Genomic DNA, 22,777 nt, shown 5'->3' with positions numbered 1-22,777 from the left:
CTCATTTTTATGCGTGCGCCTGTGTGCTGTGACAGCATGAATAGGTGTTGTGGTGTCAAGCAATTCACTGACAAGACTGACTGACATTTTTTTTTCTCTTTGCTTTGTGCCTACGCCGCCTCCTTGCCCCGCCCCGCCCTGCCCTTGTACCCCTTTCTGGCTTTTCTACGCCCGCTGCTCTTCTAGGTGTAAACAGGTGCACGCCGCCCTCATATCCACCCCCGCAGGAACCCCTCAGCGCGGGGCAGTATGAGGTAACGGAGGACATGGCACAAGGAGAGGTTTTTGAATTCAGTCAATCCAAAAGAGGCCAGGCTCCTTTCTGGCAAAATTTTAGTAGATTAGCTCCATTTAAGAAATAGAGACTCTTCTGAAGGACCAGCTATTTTTTTCCTTAGAAGCACTAAACACTGGATGATCGTGTCACACAATGAAGAAAATACAAAAACACACTGATTTGAGACTTTCAAAGTTAAGGACCAATGTTAATATTGGGTGTGGTTGAAAGCAGCAAGAGGATTGAAGACTCACAGAATATGGCGGGGGGGTAATCAGACATAACTTTTCATACTTGTTGAAAACATTCTTAGTTATCATACTTCTCCAGCTGAGTCCACCGTCACTTGCACTCTCACTCAGATTGTGCAACACTTACCTGTATCCACACACCAACTGATTGTCCTGGGAATCGTTCATAGAGATTGCTGTATTACTGCTCTTTAGATCCATCGATGACACAAACCAGGAAGCGCCAGGTCGTTGTATGATTGTGTCCGAAATCTTGCTGTGCTGCTGCTATGTGAGTTGCATTCTCCGAGTAACGACAGGCCCGTGTCGATCTCAAGTGACCGGGAAGCTCGATTCTGTTGGGCATCACCTCTCCCATCGTCAGTTGCAGACCATTTAGGCGCATTTGAATCTGCTCTCTACTCACTCTGTAGTAGCCCTCTCGTCACGGCCTCTCTTTGTCATCTCGCCGTCGTTATCTCTTTGCTCACCTGCTCAGCCTATATGAGTCAGAGGAAGCTTTTCAATCGGTCAGAAACCTGCCAGCGGCTGTGATATGACGGCTCCGGGAAGGAATCAATAGCGGGAACGTCAGAATTATAGTGTATTACCATTCTTTCACCAAGCAGTTTTGACAGGGTATTCATATCCCATCACGCAGAAGGTTAAGGGCTGTGGGTTGTGGAGAGCTTGCCGCTCAGATGAACCTGCTGGGAGCAGGAGATAGGCAGGCTACGCTCCAGCCGCATAGCACCAGAGCCCCTCCCGTCTTTCCCCAGAGACCACCCCTGTAGCACTGTGCTGGCAGCTCACGGACTGTTTGGAAAGAGCGAGGTCCACCTCTGGAAATGCACTGACAGCAGCAAGCAGTGAGGTTGATCTTTAAAAGGTCTGTTTTTTCTGTCAGCTGAGAATTTTTTGGCAAAAGATTGATTTGCACGAATGGGTGTCGTAAAATAAGGTAGACCTCTTACCACAGCGAGTAGATCAAACCGTCTGACCTTAACAAAGGAGTGGAAAAGAAGTGCAATGCAAGCATGGCAGCACAAAGATGGATATAAGGAGGTGTACCACAGAGGCGTTTTCTGATTGCGATTCATCCATCTCCACAGATTAAAATCTTGGCATTTCCCTTCCATGGTGTTGTTTATCCAGATCTGATCCATGTTCTGGCACGGCGCTTCACACTGTTTACCGAATTTCTGAAGACTGCCGCCTGATCAGATGGATTTGTTTAACCCACAATGAATGAGATGCTTCTTCAGCAGAGCGGTTAGAAAAGCAGATCTTGAGAATGCTTATCTTGTTGCTAGACTTTGGAGTGTAAGCAAAACATCTGGCCACGCTTTGTGAGCATCTTTTGACTCCAGATGCATCTCACATTGGATTCAATGAACAGCATATCTTCCCATCCGAGCAATGTGCCATCACTACTTTGAAAGTGCGATACAGCCAAGCCTTACAACTTACTTAAATTTGTCTGTTGTACAATGTGTGTAAAGAAAGTTGCAACACAGATGAGTAGTGTCTCGCCCAGTTCGATTGTTCTGGAAGATAATTCCCTTCACCAACAACATAGGGTTCCTTGAGCATGCTAACCTCAGGTCCAGTGCTGCGCCCACCTACCTACCCACCCCACCTCATCACCCCCGCAGATGCAAACGCACACAGAGACACACAATCATGCGCACTTACTGGCCCGTTGTGCTGCGGAGAAGAGAGATGCTATCTAACAGTGCCTTCCAGCATTCCACTAGTGATTATCTATTCCGTTTCACAGGCAGATTTGAATTTGTCATGTATTTTCCCTTTGGTGTGGGACTTGCAACGGTCTCTTCCTTCCTCTCGCATGAGATCCACTCCAACAGATCTCTTCCACACGATTTGTTTTGTGCGCACAGCACGCTCAAAACACTTATTTTGTTACTATGTCACATTTGCATAGCTGCAGTTATCTTGCACAAAGATAAGTTATTCTGATTTCAGATACAGTATATAGAAATGACAGTGTTATTGTCGAACAAGAATTTGTTTGGAATATAGTATATTAGAAATCATTAGTTTTGCTTAGTCGAGTTAGAGTATACCGTTCGAAGAATATTATAAGCAATGAGTTATGAATTAAATAAGAAAAAAAAGTCATCTATTTTAACTTTATCAGCTACACACTGTAAATACTGTAAAAAGGACAGATCATATATTTGGATATTGGTATTTTGCGTTGGAGACGAATGTTGTTCCAGTTCTAGCGTATGGTAGAGCTCAGTACCAGGTAAATGCATGCTTGTGGCATCCAATACTTTGCATGAGACTTAAAACAACTCTTCACGGTTTGTTTAGTTTCATTTCGCCTCCGACGGGATTTTTTTCCGCCGTGACGCATTCAGTTGTGCACCCACTGCCATCTCACCGGAGAGGGACTTCTGGTCTCTAGCCACCACTGTCTCCTGCTCGTGTTACGTTTCTGCTTGTAGCCTTTGTTCCTATTCCATGCCAGGAAGAAGAAAGGGATTTATCCCCACGCAGAGTCAGAGTGAGCTCTTGATCGATCAAACGAAAGGCATTGGCATTCTCTTTGCCAAATATGAGACGTTTTCTCTTTTTTATTCCAATCGACACTGGCGTAGCTCTCTTCGCTGGTTATTTATGGACACCAGTAACTGCTGAACATCAGATATGAGGCAAAACGGGTATAGTTTTTTTATGATATCGATATAGGAGTTAGCACTGATCATAGGTGTGGTGTATAGATTTTTAGTCCAGCAGAAGAGCCGAACGCCCAAGAACTCTGTGGGGATGTGCGAAAAATAATCCTAATCCTGAAGACACACAAGGAGTACAGTACTTCATTACAATGCATATCACGCTCTGAAGTATAACAACGTGACAGTAAAGATTTTCTCACTTGTGTTTATTTAATTAGTAGCCAGTGTTAAATGTTATAATTTGGGGGCTAAATTGGTCAACAATCTTATATGGTGACATTCTTATCTTTTATCCAAGCTCTAAAGTGCTGATGAAGATCGTTTTAAATCCTGTTTGTTATCCAGTCATGAACTGAGACAGCCAAATTAGCGAACAGGAGACTGCTTTCAGTCCCCCCCCCCCCCCACACACACACACTTTTTATTCCAACGTGTATACAAAGCACTCATGTGGAGCACGGCGACATTACCACGAGAGTTCTCCTTGGTTGCATACGAACAGTCAGGGTACAACAGAGTCCAATGAGCCATATTAGATGTGGTTTTTAATGACAGCAATGTGAGCTGAAGACTGACGTCCCACTTTTACAAACACACTTGTCATTGTATTATACCATCTAGTCCAAGGTTGAAGTTTTGCCTACCGCTGAAAATTATTAACTCACTACCCAAAATCCTTGTCTCCATATGCAAACATTTGTCATTTATGTTCTTGCTGGCAATTTGAGTTTGATTATTTGATGTAGAAATGAAAAATAATGCCTATTCAATTCAGAAACTGTGAATGGGAGAGTGGAGATGTCAACTGTATGTACATTATATGTTTTGGTGTATTCAGAAGCACTGGGAATATGTTGTACTTCGCTGTAAAAAAAAAAAAAAGGAATAAAAATGAATCCATATCTGATATAGCAGTACTTTTGTTGACAATAAAACGACCTCTACTGACTGGTGTCGGGCGGTTGTGAGTGAGTGAGTGAGTGAGTGAGTGAGTGAGTGAGTGAGTGAGTGAGTGAGTGAGTGAGTGAGTGAGTGAGTGAGTGAGTGAGTGAGTGAGTGAGTGAGTGAGTGAGTGAGTGAGTGAGTGAGTGAGTGAGTGAGTGAGTGCATTGTGTTAGGTTTACTGTTCTTTTACATAATTCCATGGCATTCCCAACATGTGGCTCTTTCATTACTAGACACAAACCCAATTCTTAGTTTCTGTTCAGAAATTATGCTCACTGACTTGCTCATGTTTTTTCAAACTCAACATCTATATAAAGAGCAGATATGCTTTGCACAAATTTCCTATTTATAATAAGGAATCATAAAGCTTTGAGTGTGATACCCTGCATATGTTTTGAAACCTGTTATAAGTCTGAATTAATGTTTGTAGAATTCATACTATAATTTAAAGAGGAAGTCAACCCAAAATATTCTTTGCAATGATGTGTGTGCGTGCGTGTGTTTGTATATATATGTGTGTGCATGCGTGCATGTATATGTGTGTGTACTGTATTTTCCACACTATAAGGCGCACCTAAAAACCTCCAATTTTCTTAAAAGCTGACAGTGCGCCTTATAATCCGGTGCGCCTTATAGATGGACCAATATGGATTCGTGGATGAGGACTAATTTATTGAAGTAACCTTTACATGTTTATTTTGTGTGTTGTGAGATATTAACATTTGAGCAACGTTGAGTTATTGATATATTGTTATTGTTTTCACTATTTCGAGTGTTACTATATTGTGATTGCATTAACGTTTGAGCAACGTTGAGTTATTTATTCTATGCGCCTTATAATCCGGTGCGCCTTATATATGAACAAAGTTTTAAAATGGGCCATTCATTGAAGGTGTGCCTTATAATCCGGTGCGCCTTATAGTGCGGAAAATACGGTATATGTGTGTGTATATGTGTGTGTCCACTGGTATGAACACGGTATTCTGATTAATATTACCCTACCATCCATCCATCTTCCGTACTGCTTGTCCCCACGGGGGTCGCGGGCGTGCTGGAGCCTATCCCGGCTGACTTTGGGTAGTAGGTGGGGGACACCCTGAACTGGTTGCCAGCCAATCACAGGGCGCACTATTCTGGTTATGTTTATCCTAGTTTCACATGTTGAAGTTTTGGTTGGCATCAGAGGATTTCCATTTTTCAAACGTAGCTCTTGTTTTTTCTTATCAAAGTTTGCCAATGGCTATAATATTGAAAGAAAGGAAAAGATCATAATTTTTCAGTCCATGCTGATGTTCATGAACAGAACACGAAGAAAAACTAAACAGAGCAGAAATGAGAATGATCAGATGGATGTGTGGTGTGTCAATGAGGGAGAGAAAAACCAGTGCAGAGCTGAGAAAGAAGATGGGAGTGGAGGCCATAGTGGACGTGGTGAGGAGAGGCAGACTGCGATGTAACGGACATGTAGTGAGGAAGGACGAGAACGACTGGGTGAAGAAAGTTATGTCGTATAACGTAGAGGGAACAAGACCCAGTGGCCGACCTAAAAAGACCTGGCAGACGACCGTGTCAGCTGACATGAAGGCACTCGGCATCAACCACGAGATGGCCATGGACCGTTCCCGGTGGAAGAAAGCCATATCAAGAACCCAGTCCAACCCAGTGGTGCCTGGAAAACGGACTTTAAACCGATGATGATGCTGATGTTCATGAAGGTCTTGGTAAAGACCAATGTATCTGCTTTCACAAAGGACTGAGGAAATAGAACTCACATTTGAGATCTGAAATCATGATTTAGAATCTTTTAAACTGATTCTTTTGTTTTGGTTTCTATTTATTTACCTCAACCATAGTTTAGTTATCTATAGATACTGTATGAGTGTAACAAGATGGGCTCATAAAAGACGGCTTCCCCCCCCAAAACCCCCACCTCCATTTCAGAAATTATGGCTTCGTCCCCACTTGTAAGTAGTAGCTGACTTCATGGTGATGCTGCTGACATATTAGGCGGATGCCTGCCAAAAATGAGTGCAGATTGTAACTATGCTGCCATCAATAAGTAATGAGACTTATGCAAATACAGCTCAGTTGACTGCTCTTGCTCATCTTTTCAAGCCCACAGATGCAAGACTTGATGTTAAGACTCCCTGGCGTGATGTGGCGTGGGTGTCTGTTTTTGAGAGGTTTGCTCCAGTTGTGACTCTTTATAAGAAGAGATTTAACTGTTTATGAGTGAGAACATACTTGCAAAATGAAAAGATATGGCTACGGGTGACAGAAGACGAAAATAGATCGGCTCAACTGCCTTTGGCAAGTCCCAAGAGTGAGTCAGATCAATGAGTAGCTCACTGCGGCCTCTAGTGCTCATCAATGGAGTTACACTTTACAAGGACATGGAAGCATTTGTTTTGGTTGGACTTTAATATGGGGGCATTTTGCGAGGTGAAAACGGAAAACGCATTGGAATTTGGACTTGTATTAGTCCACTCTTCTGGGATTTTCTGTGGTTTGTGTCATTTATCCAAAAGAGCATTGTATTGGACAAGAGGCCCTGCCTCGAAGTCTATTACATAGGTCTCTGGTCCAGCATCTCATGTGGCTTCCATCTAACCATGGCATTGTGGACACCGGGATAGGAAACTTTTGAAACAAAGAATTTTCCAGCAGGTCTTGGTGTGATAAATAATTCAGGATTGAGAAGAAAATCAGTTCAGTTGTACAACCTTTCAAGTAATTTATTTAGAATCATACATTCACAATTAAAATGTTATAAAACTTTACAAATCAGTTTTTGCTCAACCAGAAAATGTTATGCATTTTGATACAACTAGAGAAATATGTATTCACCCATATTTCTCTAGTTGGTATATTTAGGTGTATTTGCTTGGAGAAATTTATTTTGGAGCATTCTTTTTTTTAGCATTTTAAGTTATGATTACTTTTCCTTATGTTGAAGCACATTGTTGATGTTAATTGGATTTATGTTAACTGCATGTTGCCACAGTGGGCTACAATGTTATTATTTGTACTTAGGATTAAAGACAACCTTGCTTTTGTCACGTCTCGTCCCCAGCCGTTCCACTATGTGTTTGTTGTCATGGTTACTGTCTGTGTGCTCACCCCTCCCCTCCTGTGTGCCCATGATTGATTTGATTCTTCTCACCTGCCTCTTGTTACCTGTCGTGTATATAAGTCTTGTCTGCCCGTCACGTCCCGTCGGATCATTGTGTGTTGTTGTCTTGATGTCTTCACGTCCTTTGTTTCGCGTCCCTGTCGGTGAGTCCTTTTGTTATTTCGTTAAGTCATGTCAGTTTGCCGAGTCTATTAGTTTGTTTTGCTGAATAAACCCTGGTCCAAGCTGCATTTGGTCGCCCTGCTCCATCCGATTCGTGACAGCTTTTGATGAACACTCAGGCCTACTTTCCTACTGTATTAGTCAATATGGTGATGCTTGGAGAGCTGAAAATTATTTTTGGGGGATGGTACTTGGTATAAAAGGTTTTGAGAATGTGTCTGCCTCACAATCCTGAGGTTTGGCATTTGACTGTCTCCTCCAATTTTCCTATTGTAGAAGTGTTATGTGCTTGTGTGTGTTTTCTCCTCACACATTCCTAAAACACAGTGGTGGGCGGTACTTTTGGCACCAGGTCCACCAAAAACTGTCCATTTCTCAAAATGAAGAATGCAAAGAACAGTCTTGTGAACTCACTAATTATGGTCTTCCAACCATCTTGAAGGAGAATGTTCTTCTTCATGTTCTTACGTGTGCCACTTAATTGCAGATCTCATAGGCGCATGTGTGAAAATCAAGTTTTAAAAAGGTTTCTAAATAACTAGAAAGATAACTCAAAATCTAAGCAAAGATGATTACAACCAGAAATAAAAGCAGTAAGAAAAGTGCTCACCAAAAACTGCAGTCAAACTCAGAAAGCACCAAATGCAAAAAAAGCATGGCCTCTTTAGAACATGGAAATCAGGTTTAAGACAACGGTTGGTTCAGGATGAGACAGCTGTAAAGACGGAAAATGGGACACAGGCCGACACAATCAGTGATGAGGAGACATGAGGGCAGGGCGTAAGCATTCTTAAACAAGACCAAACAATTTCAACAACATAGTCCAAGTATGACAACATGAAAGACTCAGCTCTTTACTGGTGCTGTCAAGCCCAAATTGTAACTCATTAAATGCGTAATTGTCTAATTTGGCATTTTATCTTCAATGCTTGGGACAGATTAGTAAAATCTTGGCATTGATGTAAAGTACTCAAGTATATTTTCAATTCCGACTGTTTCTTTGATCATTGAATACAATTATTCCCCTGTAAAATACGACTGAACAAAACGGTCCAAAATGACTCAGCTTTACAGGCGATTTACATTATTCTCATAATTACTTCTCAAAACGTCTTGCATACAGGTTTGGTAAGACACTCACAAGCACTGTACTCAAGCAGCATTAATTTTCTAGGACTCGTGGAGGGTATGCCAGTTTTTCTCTGAGATGATTCGCCAAAGACGTATAACTGTTATGGTATTTGAATTTGACTTTTTGGTTTAAGATTCTTCCAGCACGTGTCAACTTCAAAGTAAAACTTCAAATCCATGTGTATCCAACTTCGGGCCAGAAACTCCTCTAAGTTTGTATTTATATTCTATTTTTTTTTTATTTGTTTTTATTTTCATTTTAATATTTTGGCACTTTTGGTCCTCCATAATAAACTGCCACAGGATGTAAAGAAAACTGTTAATTGATTTTAAAGAATGCATGCTTTGGAGATTAATTGAATATATTGAAACTTGACAGCCCTTCTCGTTTTAAAAAAAAAAAAAAAGACAGGACACGACAGTATGCGGCTTGACTTAAAAATGACATGAAAGAGATTATTTTATCCTGAAGCTAACTGGAACACCCCACGAGTTCAGAGGTGTTGTGCTTTAGGTAGTTTCTCAAGATGGGAGGAATATCCAACCTGTCTATCGCAGGCTCTTTGTTAGTAAAATGAAGGTATCTGCGGATTGCCAGCCGAGTCTGTGACATCAGGGATTTGGGACAAACTGGTGCAGAAAGACACAAAAACGTTAGCGTTGAAATGATGTGACAAAATAAATGGTCAATTATTTGGCTCTTACCCCTTTCCTTGAGCAGCAAAGCCAAGGCTTCACTCTGCTTTGTTGTCTTGTCAATGATGAGTGTAGGCAGATACGCATCTGCTCCAAAGTCTATAAGAAGCTGGATGTACTCCACGCCGCAACCGTAACGCAAACACACTTCCAGCACAGTCTTTGGCTGTTTTATTCGGGCCAGTATCTTCTCATCTGTGCAGTTAAAGTTAGGGTTAGTTCCATGCTGGAGGAGGAGTTTAAAGCAGTCCAGATGTCCATACACAGCTGAGATATAAAGAGGCCCTCGACACGCTGTGGCATTTGATGCCCACTCCGGTATTTTGGGTCGAACGTCCACCTCAGCTCCATAGCGCAGCAGCTCTCGGAGAATGTCCACATCCCCTTCCCGAGCGGCGGTCAGAACCGGTGAGCAGTTGTTGTGCTGGCTGCCGTTTGGGTCGGCTCCTGCCTTCAGCAGAGCCATCACGCAGTCCAGATGTTTGCCGCTAACAGCCGTGAACAGTGGCGTCTGGGCCTTCACATCCAGGCTGTCTATCTGGACGTGAGCACACCAGCATATACGGTTTGACACAGACTTCTTAACTCGTGTCCCGTAATTCTGATTTGAATCTTTTTAATCATCTATTTTAAATCTAGTATCGAAAAAGATCTGTGAAACTCTTGAGCCCGATTTGATAAAAAATTAAGATAATCAGTAAATAGTACCTCTCTTTCCCAAACGTCAGCTGGAAAATCTGGCCTTTTTTTCTTCGTATAGCTAAGAGTACAGTTTTTATTCAGCAAGCAGAAGAAGCTTTCACTAATTCAATTAATATCTATTTCATGGACAGCAGAAGGTATCTACACTTATTAAAATGCAATCTGCTTCAATTCTTTTTTGCGTTGGACTGCATGCAGTAACCTTTTAAAACCTAAGAATACTGAAATGTCCTCCTTTTTCCCCAAATTGATAAAAGTTGTAATCTGGAAGAAAACATTTTATTTCTTTAATCGGATTTAAATTTTGAAACACTTCAATTAAAAAAAGTAACAAGGAATTTAGAAACCTTCTCTTAATGAGTTTCAGCTGGCTAAAACAGAGCCAAAATGGCTATATAGAGCTGAAGTTGAAAATGAAAGAATCGGACCAAAGTAAAGTGACTTAAGTAATTAAGCTAAACTGGCTCAGGAAAAAAAAGTTGAATTGTCGACTTTTGATTCAATTTTTAAGTGTTGCTTGATACATCATATGTTAAGCAGGTGTAAAATGCACATTCTGATTTCTCATTTGAATATATTTGTTTACCAGCCAAGGAGTCCCACTATCTCCCTCTAACCCCAAACAGCTGCACTTCACAAAGAATTGCATCATATCTTACCTCCGCTCCATGCCCCAGTAAGAGCTCCAGGCACTTAAGGTGTCCCAGAGCAGCAGCAGTCCGTAAGGGGGTGACAGGGACCCCCCAGCCGCTTCGAGTGTTAATAGACCTCCTGTAGCGCTCTTGAGAAAGAAGCTCCGAGAGAAGAATGGCGTTGTCATTGCTCACGGCGCTGTTCAAGGCTTGACTCAGTTCGTTGCCTTCGTCCTCGTCCTTGGGCTGCAGAAGCGAGAAGATCTTGGAGATGTCCATCAAACTCGTGTCCACAGCTCGACCCACAGCCATATTTACCTCCAGGCTGCTACAAGTCAAAGCTGTTCCATCTGCAATGGCTGACAATATGTGAGTGTTGTTTACACACAGAACCAGCATACCTCAATAAATGAATATGCTGTGTTATGTATGATATTCTGTGGACACTATTTAAAATCACAATTTAACATCATACAACTAAAAGTAGCGCATTGTTGTGAAAATGCTGCATTATTTAAAAAAAAAAATAAATACACTCACCTTATTCTACTGAAGTTATTTCCAAGTAGAAGCAACAGCATTACCTTCAAGTAACATTCAGGGAAGGAAAAAAAGTTAAAATCCTTTGTGTGTTTTAGTGTGTGAAAGTGTTGGATAGTGTGTTGCGTGCATGCATTTGTATGTGTGTGTTTAAAGGGCTAAAACGTCTTGGTTGGTGGAAGCTAAATTTAGGCTGCAGATGGGCCTGGCTGAACTTCCATTCTTGGAGGGTTGAAGCTCAGGTTTAAAATTAGAAAGGTGATAGACCAGTGACACTCTGTGATTGGTGTGTGTTGGGTGTGTGTGTGTGAGGGGGGGGCATTTTATTACGTGTCAGCTGCCTGACATTTTCCGGAGAGAAGCCATCAGTCAGCTGTTCTTTTGCCAAACCCAAGCATGTCTTAATAGAATTTATGTACAGATAGTTCAAATTGCTGGCACTCACTGAATGCACAGGAGAGACAATTCTTTGAGAACACGTTACACATTTTTGTAAATTTTGTATACCGTTCAGGGGGAAAACATTGAAGAAATGACCCTTTGTTGATCAGAGCTTGCATAACTGTGTGAATTTGCTGCGTCCCCTTAAAAATAACGTAATGCACAGTTATTGATGTCCAAGCCCCTGGCAACAATAGTGAGACACCCCTTGGTGAAAACGTCCAACTCAATATACAGAGCTTGCGGAGTTTGTATGTTCTCACCATGCTTGCGTGGATTTTTTGCTGACACTCTCCTCCTGCTGCCACCAGCACTCCAAAAACATGCCTGCTAGGTTGACTGTAGACTAACTTTCCCAATTATTGTGCAAATAGTGAAAATTCATGTATAATTCAGGTTCACTGAGATACAATGACAAAGGAAAGTAAACTATTGGATTTGTACCCTCGTTTTTTCTCCACTAGGTGGCAAAAGTGATACATTTCAGGGTGTGTTCCTGTTGGAAACACAAAATGCTGCCTTCTGCTGTGGGGCTCTTACATTTCAATTTGGTAATGCTCATTAGTTCAAAATTCATTTACAGAACGAATTGTGATGCTATCCATTTGTTTTAGTTTCTTAGTGAAGGTACTACATTTGTTTTGGCGGCTATATGATGACAAAAATTGGAAATAATTTGAAAACTGGCAGGACAAGCGGCCCACCAGGACCAGAGCTTGAGTCCCTCCTTGCCTCTTCCTGTGGTCAAGCATAAATCTTAGTAATTGTTGTATTATTTGGTTTTCAATGTGGTTTGTCTATTTTTTGACATATTTTTCATGTACGTACTAAGTATTTACTGTAATTATTCCTGGCTATCGTAGGATAGGGATGGAGCGTTAAGAGTTAATGATTGCTGTTCCGGAGAAGAAAATCAGGTTACATCTGTGTTGTAAGAATGGAGCCTCATTGTAATCTGAATAATAACCAATTTGAGTTTGATTCTCAAAGCACATTTGGATAGCACAGAATGGGGGTTTGTGTGGTTGACAGAAATAACTGTCACAGTCCGGCCATCCGCGCCAGGAAGGCCTTCTCCACTGGCCTAAGCACTATCAGAAGCACTGTGACTTAAATCCCATGTACCAAACGCTTGGTTTGCCGCGTCACTAGTAGGATTATTTTGTGTCTTAAATGAAGCCCACCAGCATTAGTGTGAGGTCTTTGAGGAAGGTAAGATTTGCCAACATCCTTCTCAAGGTCCTGAAGTTGAAGCCTGTCCCGCTTTGGTTCATTTGGGGTCAAAATTCTCAGAGAATGTGAAGAGTGGTTTCAAGTAGTGCATTCAACCCAAGAGAAAGCAAATGACTCTCGTTTGGCCTTTTTCTGTAGTTCTGTTTACTCTGGTCCATGTTAATGCTGTGACGGTATGCTTTCTGTTTCCCACTGCGGTCAGCGTGAGGAGTAACAGGTTTCTTTAGCCTTGAAAACCGTTATCAGAGCGAAGACACAATTGCAGTACCAGACACTGCAAGGCAGACTAAATACACCCATGAGCTATATGGCCTAGGTCCAAACATCTGTGATATGGCTGTCTCCTGGAGACATCAATGCGTTTAATCCGATGCCGTTGAACCTTTTGAACAATTCTTTCTTTTAGGAGTGTACATGTAAAGAGAGTTTGTGGACAACGCCTCGCTGCCCTCCAATGCTTCTCTCTGGATTTGGGAGGAACTATTTTGTGGAAATATGCGGGTCACAGCAACCTGTGGTCGCCTTAGCAACTACGAAAGAACGTGGAGTTGCCGTGGCAACAGATGAAATGAGGGGTTACCGTGACAAAAACACTACAGGAACTCGTTTAGCAGGACCTCTCTGTCCTTTTTCAGACAGGCAGGATCAGACATGACAGGCACACAATTTGGACAATGTGAGGGGCAATGTTAAGGTGGAGTCAAATGTCTTCATTTTTAATATGCAGCCATATATTGCATACTACAAATACTGGATGTTTTACAATGTAAATGTGTCAACCTGTACAAAAATAAAAGTTGTGGTTGACACCATTGTACATCACATTCAAAAGTGCACAGAACAAAATAAATAAAAAAAAAAAATAGAACATTTCCACAGCTTTTTGTGTTTGAGTCCACCCACCAACACACAGGAGTGTATCAAAGATTAACTTTGCTAAATTTGCCTCAACTTTCCAAATTTCGAGCTACTTCAGTGGCTCTCCTTATCCGTCAAATCAACCCAATGTCTGTTGATAGAAGATTTTGCTCGTTTAATTCATATTCTACAAACAAAACAATCGGAACACTGTGTTTCGATGAATTGGACTGCACAGAACATATTGGAAAAAATATTAGGGTTGACTTCCCCTTCAAGTTTGTGGCTCTCAGCTCCAACATTGCCGTGTTCAATGCTGACCCTGTGCTTGTTTGGACATTCTCTAAGTATCCCACAGCACCTCCTGCACATGCGTGTTAGGGTAATTGAAGACTCTAAAGTGTTTGTAGTTGTGTGAATGTGAGTTGCATTCGGCTGGCGACCAGTTCAGGGCATACTTGTCAAAATTCATCTGTGATATGTTCTATCGTAATCCCAATGAGAACAATATAGAAAATGGATAGATGCCTTTGAACACTACATAAGCAAGTGGAATCTTCTCGGAGGCCGAGAGCATATATATCTGCATATCGAGTCTTACCCCAAAGATGTGTCATGTAAATTTTGTTCAGTTTAGAAAGATAATTGTAAGATCAATAGCTTGGCTTTGGTGGATGTTCACATTCTACAAGTGTGCCACTTTAGCTGTTACAGACCCTTATTCTTTTGCCATCCCCATTTGACCATCCTGTTTAACATTGCACTTTTGTCGCCTGCTCACTGCTGGTGAAACGAGCGTACGTGGGCCTGTGAAGTCACTCTGCCTTTGATTTGCACTGCACGCAGTGTGTGTGTGTGTGTGTGTGTGTGTGTGTGTGCGCGTGTGTGTGTCTTGAAGCAATGCTACGAGAAAAAGAACTTTGGACAGGTGACACAGCCACACAGATAACAAAGAATACATTATGTACCTGATTCCAAAAAGTTTTGGTTGGATTCTGATATTTTCAGGATGGCAAGGTTTTACAAATATAAATAACTCATACAATAACACAATTTTATACAAAAGAGACATTTATTTTCATATCACTGTATTAAAACTTACAACACAATATAAAGAAAATCGCATTTGTCTGTTTTTCCCCACATGGGTAGATGGTCATTTTCACACTGTAAACATAAAACATTATTTTATTAAGCCTATTGTATTAACACAAATCACAAGTGACAACCACAGAAGCATGCATAGAATGATTTAAAAACAAACAAACTGAAATTACAGTACATTATCTAAGGCAATAAACATCACAGATACCGTTTTGTTATATTAATGCAGGAAGTCGAATGAATAAACCGAGAGTGGAAGTCATACAGTTATATATTAACACACGAAAAGCACAAATAGAAGCACGCAATGAAGATACAACCCAATCGTGGCTCAGTGGTAGACTGATATCAACAAGGTATAGTACCAATAATATATTTTGCCAAATTGTTTGGGAGTCTTCCTAATATGCACCTCTGTCCCTTATTTTGCATATGATCATTGATCAGCATACTGGGCCAGTTTGCAATAAATAGAGTAAAAGTATCTACTCGTCCGGCTTCCTCTTGGGCTTCTTAGGGTTGCGTGAGCGGCTCTTGGCCTTGCACAAGGGACAGATGGGAGCATTGCGGTGAATCTGCTGGTGGCACGACAGGCAAGCCTAGAGTGAGGATAAAGGAGGCACTGTTTCATCTGAAAAGAGATATTTCTCAAAGTGCAAAATAACACCACTACCAACAGTTTCCATAGAAAAGCTTAACAGCCGTGTTTAATGTTCAGTGCAGGTATGCACAAGTATGTGATAACAAAAACGATGGCGGACAACTGTGTTTAGAGACTAAACGCCCACTGATTCTCCTCCTTGAAATTATTTCTTCTGAACAATGAAGATCATTCGAGCCAAAGCCAGAATTATTGTTTTTGCACACTTCTAGTGGCATTTAGAGGCAATTACAAACTTCTTCGGCGAGGGCGTAGTCAGTTTCTAGCAAGTTTTCGGCAATCACCGCAGACCTCAGTCCCAACAATGAATGGTAGACCAAGAAATTAAATGACATTTTTCAGATTAGGCCTGGTAGGACTAGCTGTTGTTACACAGATTGTAATTAAGTTCCAGACCAGCGTTAGAATCAAACCCTGGTCCTTTTAAAATGGACCGAACACTCAGGTCTGATTACACCCTAAGTCACCTGCTGGGATGGCATAAATGATTTATTTTCTTAATAATTTTGGGTTTTTTTCATTTGGTCCATATGATGATATTAATTTTGTTGTTCATCCAATATTTGAAACTTGGCTACATGGTGGTCGACTGGTGAGCACATCTAACTCAATGCAGAGGGTGCAATTCCACCTCCGGCCCTCCCTGTGTGGAGTTTGCATGTTCTCCCCGTGTCTGTGTGGGTTTTCTCCACCTGGTTTCTTCCCACATCCCAAAAACATGCTTGGTCAGCCAATTGAGCACTCCAAATTGCCCATAGTTGTGAGTACCTTCATGGGTGGAGGTTGCTGTCTGAAAGTGGCCGTCTGGCGGGCATCTTGTTTGCGGGACACCTGAAGCTGCTGTGCCGCTGCGGCAGCGGCAGCAAGGGATTCCGGAATAGCCGGCTCATGCGGCTCCTTTTGCCACTCGGCTTTTTGCTTCTCAAAGTAACTGTTAAAGGCAAAAACAAGACAGACAGAGGGCTGGCTGTGAGTCTTTCAGGATCTCACAAACCCCATCCCATCGCACAACAACACAAAGGAAAACATTCTTTTTTTTTTTATGTTCTTTCTAATGTACAACTCTGGGACAAAGTACCGTCATAGCAAAAATAGTTGAATTAATCTGAGTGTCTTTGTGCATGGGCAGGGAGGGCTGAGGACAAAAAAATGGTTTGGGTTTTTATGCCTGACTGGCGCATTTCTTCCCCAAAAAGGTGATATATCCCATTTCATTATGCTATCTGGGTTCTCTCAGAATTGCTTTAGTGATGGAGTACAATTCACTGAAGAAGAAATCTAATGGGTTGGCTTTCCGGTAACCATATCACATCAACGTACCACGTATTAACAGTGCATTAACGCAACGCATCTCAATATTTTATGATCAGTCAGTGAATGATCAATATGGATTTTTTCCCAATTTATATTTCAAACTGATTTTCTTTGAGAGAGAATTCCGACTCTTGTTATATAGATGTCAGTTTCTCAGAGAGCATTTGAAAATCATAATATCCAACAGGCGTATGAGGTGTCATTTTATTTACGTGAAAGTTGCTCTGCCGCCTACTAAAGATAAAAAAAGGATTGCATAATTACTTTTCTAACAGTAAGATGCGCCACTGGTGAGTCTGGCAGCATCATGGCTCTAAGAACAGAATGATAGCCATCAACCTACAAGTGAGAAACTGCCGGTCAACAACCAATCGATGATTCGGCCATCAGCCTCTCAATTAGAATTTGCAGGAAACGTTTGGTTGAAATGTTCCCAATTAAGCCAATTGGCAACCAAAATCTTTAGATAAACAAGAGATGCGGATGAACCGCTCCGTCCAGCATCCATACGAACTCCTCCCGACAACATTGATTTGATCAACACAACTCCAGAGCAAAAAATTATCCTTGATTGCAAACTACCACACTGATAGAAAGTGAATACAATGATTTTCCTGGGCGAAACCAAGTTAGCAGGCAGGCTAGGAAAATTTGCACGTTAGAATCTCTGCATCTCTAGTTATGACTGTCCACATCCAAACACAGATCTGGAGATGTCTGCAAATCCCCAGTTTGGCCGGAGTTTTCAGAAACCATTTGCATTGAAACAAAAACTCCATGGATGCGAGGATAAGAAGACAAACCACGGAAAACTATTTCCCGTTTGCAAGTCAAGGCCCAGGAAGACCTGTTACCTGTCAGTATCGCGAAGCCACCGTTATGGTTGCTGCAGTGCTACTGAAACCTGGAGATGTTTCATTTTAGAGCGCACAGCCAAAAGTGGCTGCATGAAAAACCTCACACTTGATATACAGCAGTACACTCTTGAAAGTCACTAATTTTGGTGCTTCTTTGGAAAGAATAAATCTGAAGTCAGTAAATTTAGCATCAAAGTCATACAAAACCACTGGGCAGAAGAACTGCTCTAAGGGAATTTTAAGTTTTGTTGTTTTTTTAAGAGGGGCGGCTCGGTGGCGCACTGGGTAGCACGTCCGCCTCACAGTTAGGAGGGTGCGGGTTCGATTCCACCTCCGGCCCTCCCTGTGTGGAGTTTGCATGTTCTCCCCGGGCCCGCGTGGGTTTTCTCCGGGCACTCCGGCTTCCTCCCACATTCCAAAAACATGCTTGGTAGGCCGATTGAAGACTCCAAATTGTCCCTAGGTGTGAGTGTGAGTGCGATTGGTTGTCTGTCTCTGTGTGCCCTGCGATTGGCTGGCAACCAGTTCAGGGTGTCCCCCGCCTACTGCCCGATGACGGCTGGGATAGGCTCCAGCACGCCCGCGACCCCCGTGGGGACTAAGCGGTTCAGAAAATGGATGGATGGATGGATGTTTTTTTTAAGAGAGGGGGTGTATTTTCTTCCTTTCTTGGTGGAAACTTGTCATGTTTCTTGTTGACAGTGGACACGGATTTTTATTAGCCGGGGATTGACCCCTGTAAATGACAGGTGTCCACTGTACTTTGAATTGTGTGTGCGTGCATGCGTGTTTGTTATACTGACTCCAGGGAGAGCTTCTCCTCTTCTTCATTGAGGTGAGGGAGTCTGTGCAGTCCCAAAGTCATCCTTAGTGCATCAACATGCTCCTTCAGAGGTTTGTACTCATCATGCAGGCGACGAGTTGTTTCTAGCAGCTTGTTCAGGTCATTTTCAGACTGCTTGATTGTGCTTTCCATCTTTGAAAAAACAAAAACACACCTAAAAGCCTGAACTTTATCAATCAAAAGCTGTTAATTTGGAAGTCATCGTGTCACTATGCCACAATACATCCTTGCATCTATTTTTTTTTTTTACAAAGTAATTAGTTTCCTTGTATAGCCATATCAAAGTTAATTGAAGAATCCTGTCGACAATGCTATAAAGATGATGATAATAATCATACAGCTCAGTGTGACATACACTCACCACATTGATATCTGCATGGATAAGTCGGAGCTCCTCCACATGTGCCATCTTCTCCTGCAAGAGGAGATCCATCTCTTGCTTGTACTCTTTTAGATGCTTCTCCTCAGACTCCAGAGCCTCAAACTCAATCTTTAGGCGAGACTTGATCTTCTGCATTTGGACTGTTTTGTTCCTGTTGCCACAAAAAGAAGACACTTAGCTCATCTTGTTCACAACAGAAAAAAACTAAAATCAATAAATGTTAACCTTTAAACAACACCACGGTAATTTGCAACAAATGGATTGGGGCCCAGAAGTTGCCAATAGATTGTTTAAAAAAAAAAAAAAACAGAACTTGCGGTATTTACTGTTATTATCCAGTAGTAAGACAGGTAAAGGGAAATTTTAGTAAGAGTTTTGTAATTTTAGCTTTGTCATGTGTCGCATGATATGACAATTATTATAAAACGGGCTGCAGGAAAAAAAAGGGATTACTACAGTAAAGTGTCTTTACTGTGTAAACCAGGGGTCGGCAAGCTTCAATACTCAAGGAACCATTTAAAAAAAAAACACTGGAAGTATTGTGAATGGTTGGTGACTCTGTTTCGCAATGTATCAGTTGTTATAAAGTTGCTGATCCTTTATAATTTGTCCTTTTATTATAAATTCATTGTGTTATATTGTATGCTTTCTCCCATGTCATCCTTTATTCTGTCATATAGGCCTGATGTCTTATAGTATATAAGCTTGGGTTACCGTGAGGAGTTGTTAGTGTGCTGAGCTTTCTTCCAGGTAGAGCGTCAAGTTTTCTTGAGTGGCCAGCCCTGCTTTCTGTTGATACCTGATGGACTTTTACTTTTCAACTTTGGTGTCATGTCTGCTTCTGAATCCAAATCCGGCTCCACACGTAACAGGAAGCTCCAAAACATCTTCGATGTCCAAATTAAGGACAATACTGCATATAAGTATGTTTATAAACGTAAAAAAGTCATTTGGAGCCACCCAAAAATGCAAACTAAAAATGCAATCATTTATCACTTGTGGATTGTGTAATCAGCTGTTTAATTGACTTGAGGACTATTTCACTTAATGTAAAATGTATATTTGCAAAATAACAGCCAATTCAAATACTTATTTCACCTGTTTAATGTGATTTTTTTTGCTCAGCATATTGTGTCTGTATCAACACAAGTGCTGTAAATATTCAACTTCATGGAGACATGATTGCAAGACATCACCTGTGAAGCTATGTCAGCAATGTTTGTTTTTAAAATGTTTATTTAGCATGAACACAAAGCATTCTGTTTTTTCCAGAAACTTTTCTTGGGTTTATCATTTAGCGACCTGGGTCAAATGTACAGTAGCTCAAACAAATCCATCATGTTTTGCTTATTGGTGCTTGTGACAAAAACAATCTAAAACGTTTTACCACCACAATCTTAGCATTTACATTTAGAAAAAAAAAAAAAAAGTACAGTAATTTAAATTGAGACATACTCATTATTTTCCAAAGAAATTCACAGCAGACAAATGACAGAGCATCATGTTGTTGCAGACGCCTAGGCATGTTATGCCTGCAAATAATATCAAATATATTATTGTATTTTTTATTTTATTTTTTTAAATGAGCAAAGAATGGACAGTGAGTTCCAAACTGCAGCTGGCTGAATAGCTAGCGCGACCACAGCATTGCTTCACAAGCCACATCTGGAATGCTGGCGGACGTGTGATTATACTGTTTGTATAAGCTACAGCCTATGTGTATCTATGCAATTACGCCAAAACGCGTTGGAAATAAACAAAGGCTCGCTTTGCCCATTTAGCAGAATAGCGGGCAGCACAGTCGCTGCTAACCAATGCTAGCCTTTGCTAGCTAACAGGGTAACAAAGCAACCAAAGGGGGGCTCTGTCTGGTGTTGCATTCGCTGACCTTTCGCAAACGTCAGGCTTTTTTGTTGTTTACGTGTTTTCCAGCCTTACCGTACTTCCAGGATGTTTTCTAACTTGCACATGATTTCTTGTTCGTCCGTCATGATGAGAAAAATCCCTTAGCTCGTCGCTCAGCAGGTGCCGCCGTGTTGCCGGGTGGTCTCTCTTGTTGATTTATAAGAGGGGGGGAAAAGGAAGAAAAAAAGAAAACAATGGCCGACGTGACCGCGCACATGAGCGCGCTTGCTCAAGGTGATGCCTCGGCAAATTCCGCACCACGGTTGTTCGTATGCCAGAAGTAGTTTGTATTACAACGTTATAAGGTGACATTCGAAGAACAGACTAAAAACCAGTGGTTGTACACTACCTCATTTTACTCCTTTACAAAATAAATAAATATGCTGACTCTCAAATGTAGTAATCCAGTTTTTAACCAATTTTTTGTCAAATATTATTTCAACTCATCTTTTCTATTAATACTACTTTTTCTCGATCGTTACTAGTTACGAGTATCCACTCTGATTTCGCTCCGATACCAAAACACCGATACATATAGCGTGATTTATAACATTTCAATTAAGTATCGTTGGTGGTAACGCCAGCCTCCACAAGTGCTGATACCTTAAAACAGTGGTGTCAAACTTATTTTTTTCGCAGGCCGCATTGTAGTCATACCTTCTTTCAGAGGGCCATTATGACTGTCAACCCAAATAAATGTATGAGCACTTCATATTATATACAGTAAAAGCTACAAAACAAACTGACAAATAACTCATTTTTAAATCAGACGAGTAAAAACTGGTCAAATATCTAAAAAAATAGATATTAAAAGTGAAGACAATTTGCAATTCTAGTAATGACACACAAACTTGATGCACAATTTGTCTTCGCGGGCCACATAAAATGATGTGGCGGGCCGTATCTGGCCCCCGGGCCTCGAGTTTGACACCTGTGCCTTAAAACAAGGGTGCCAAGTTTGATCCTTAAGAGCCCCCTCATTTTCAAACTTTGAGTTTTTTTTTTTTTTTAATCTAAGTATGTTTAGGCTGAAAAGTTATTAAAAGCTTATTTTGCAGCACGCGGTTGCCGTGGCAATGCATCGTTTGCAAAGAAAAATGATGCCGTTTTAGAGGTTCTGAACCTTGGCAAAACAATTATTGTCCTACGTGCAAATATCTCAAACATGCAAGTACCCCAATGTGCAAGTACCCCAACGTTGCTAGGTTTTCAAGGGCCCTTTAAGTATTGTTATTTCTTTCACCACCGAACCCGCTGCCTATTGCTTCCTATCTCTTTCTCTCTGGCCAACATCAAATTTCGGAATCCTTCTATAATTGGGTTGACAAAGCTTGTAAGTGGCAATTGAATGCCTGTTGCTTTTCTCCATCATCAGGTTAACATATTTAATATTAGTGAATTTTACTGATCACCACAGATAAAAAAGTGTCAGGTAAGGCAGTGTTGTTTGATAGAAACAATGTCCATTAAGTTTACGACAAACACTATTTCAAACACTATATTCAAAAACACCACCTAATGTAGTTTACATGCAGGACAAATGAGCAATAAAATTACATATTGTAAAATAATAGATGAATATACTTACGTTCTCAAAATAAAAAATATATATATTTTTTAAAAATAGCCTTAAATTGAATTTAAAATTAACGCCACAAACCATTTGTGATTAAATAGTCATAGCAATGTTTATAGCACTTTTCCATCAAACATCGTATCAGAATGTGCTTTCCACAGTAAAAGTAGGGACAACCAAGAAAGGACACACTCACACACATACAGCCAGAGGGCTACACTGATGATCGTAAAACTCAGAAACACTATCTGCAATAAAATCTAGTAGATTTGTATCTTGGTGATTTATAAGGCAATGATTACTTCTTCTGCATGGTTACTTGTTTATACAGATACTGTGGTTTTCCTCACAGTGTATTTTATTCAAAATGTCATTCAAATCAACTGATAGTCAAACTAAAACAATCAGGAATACTCAAGCACAGGCGAAAACGGCATTGGCAACCCAGA

At 41.0% G+C, this 22,777-nt stretch overlaps 4 protein-coding genes across 17 annotated transcripts in view; 2 read left to right on the top strand and 2 right to left on the bottom strand.

Annotated features, from left to right (window-relative positions):
- Nucleotides 1–4,161, top strand: part of LOC125983475 (rho guanine nucleotide exchange factor 9) — a 44,825-nt gene extending 40,664 nt beyond the window's left edge. For 9 of the 11 annotated variants that reach the window (XM_049744745.2, XM_049744737.2, XM_049744699.2 and 6 more), the window contains one exon: nt 187–4,161. In XM_049744745.2, the coding sequence (XP_049600702.1) occupies nt 187–362 (176 nt within the window). In that variant the 3' untranslated portion in view covers nt 363–4,161. The remainder of the gene's footprint in view (nt 1–186) is intronic. The other 2 variants (XM_049744717.2, XM_049744727.2) reach the window with 1 other exon arrangement.
- Nucleotides 4,162–4,380: 219 nt separating this feature from the next.
- LOC125983515 (moesin-like) overlaps nt 4,381–22,777 on the top strand; it is a 32,210-nt gene continuing 13,813 nt past the window's right edge. For 2 of the 4 annotated variants that reach the window (XM_049744817.1, XM_068652097.1), the window contains exon 1: nt 10,846–10,982. The gene's annotated coding sequence lies outside the window, so the exon portion shown is untranslated. Of the gene's footprint in view, nt 7,434–10,845; nt 10,983–22,777 lie in introns of those variants that run through there. The other 2 variants (XM_049744861.1, XM_049744850.2) reach the window with 2 other exon arrangements.
- On the bottom strand, nt 8,847–10,925 carry LOC125983522 (ankyrin repeat and SOCS box protein 12-like). The gene is made up of 3 exons (XM_049744874.2): nt 10,641–10,925; nt 9,289–9,817; nt 8,847–9,213 (listed from the first exon to the last, which is right to left on the bottom strand). Exons 1-3 carry the CDS (start codon nt 10,923–10,925, stop codon nt 9,056–9,058), a joined length of 972 nt encoding a protein of 323 aa, XP_049600831.2. The 3' UTR covers nt 8,847–9,055.
- zc4h2 (zinc finger, C4H2 domain containing) lies at nt 14,739–20,954 on the bottom strand. The gene is made up of 5 exons (XM_049744899.2): nt 20,786–20,954; nt 18,827–18,998; nt 18,425–18,597; nt 16,219–16,381; nt 14,739–15,388 (listed from the first exon to the last, which is right to left on the bottom strand). Exons 1-5 carry the CDS (start codon nt 20,836–20,838, stop codon nt 15,275–15,277), a joined length of 675 nt encoding a protein of 224 aa, XP_049600856.1. The 5' UTR covers nt 20,839–20,954; the 3' UTR covers nt 14,739–15,274.

The sequence above is a fragment of the Syngnathus scovelli genome, chromosome 1 (genome assembly GCF_024217435.2).
Source record: "Syngnathus scovelli strain Florida chromosome 1, RoL_Ssco_1.2, whole genome shotgun sequence".
Classification (NCBI taxonomy): domain Eukaryota; kingdom Metazoa; phylum Chordata; class Actinopteri; order Syngnathiformes; family Syngnathidae; genus Syngnathus; species Syngnathus scovelli.
The sequence above is the reverse complement of the archived record's forward strand: the minus strand, read 5'-3'. Positions and strand labels throughout refer to the sequence as shown.

Bases quoted from the DNA above. Each gene is read 5' to 3' on its own strand.
- LOC125983522 (XM_049744874.2), bottom strand. From the start codon at position 10,925: ATGGCTGTGGGTCGAGCTGTGGACACGAGTTTGATGGACATCTCCAAG. The intron at 9,818-10,640 runs GTAAGATATGAT...GCTCACGTCCAG, and splicing joins TACTGGGGCATGGAGCGGAG to ATAGACAGCCTGGATGTGAA. The intron at 9,214-9,288 runs GTAAGAGCCAAA...TTTCTGCACCAG, and splicing joins TTTGCTGCTCAAGGAAAGGG to TTTGTCCCAAATCCCTGATG.
- zc4h2 (XM_049744899.2), bottom strand. From the start codon at position 20,838: ATGACGGACGAACAAGAAATCATGTGCAAGTTAGAAAACATCCTGGAA. The intron at 18,999-20,785 runs GTAAGGCTGGAA...TTGTGGCAACAG, and splicing joins GAAAACATCCTGGAAGTACG to GAACAAAACAGTCCAAATGC. The intron at 18,598-18,826 runs GTGAGTGTATGT...GTTTTTTCAAAG, and splicing joins TCCATGCAGATATCAATGTG to ATGGAAAGCACAATCAAGCA.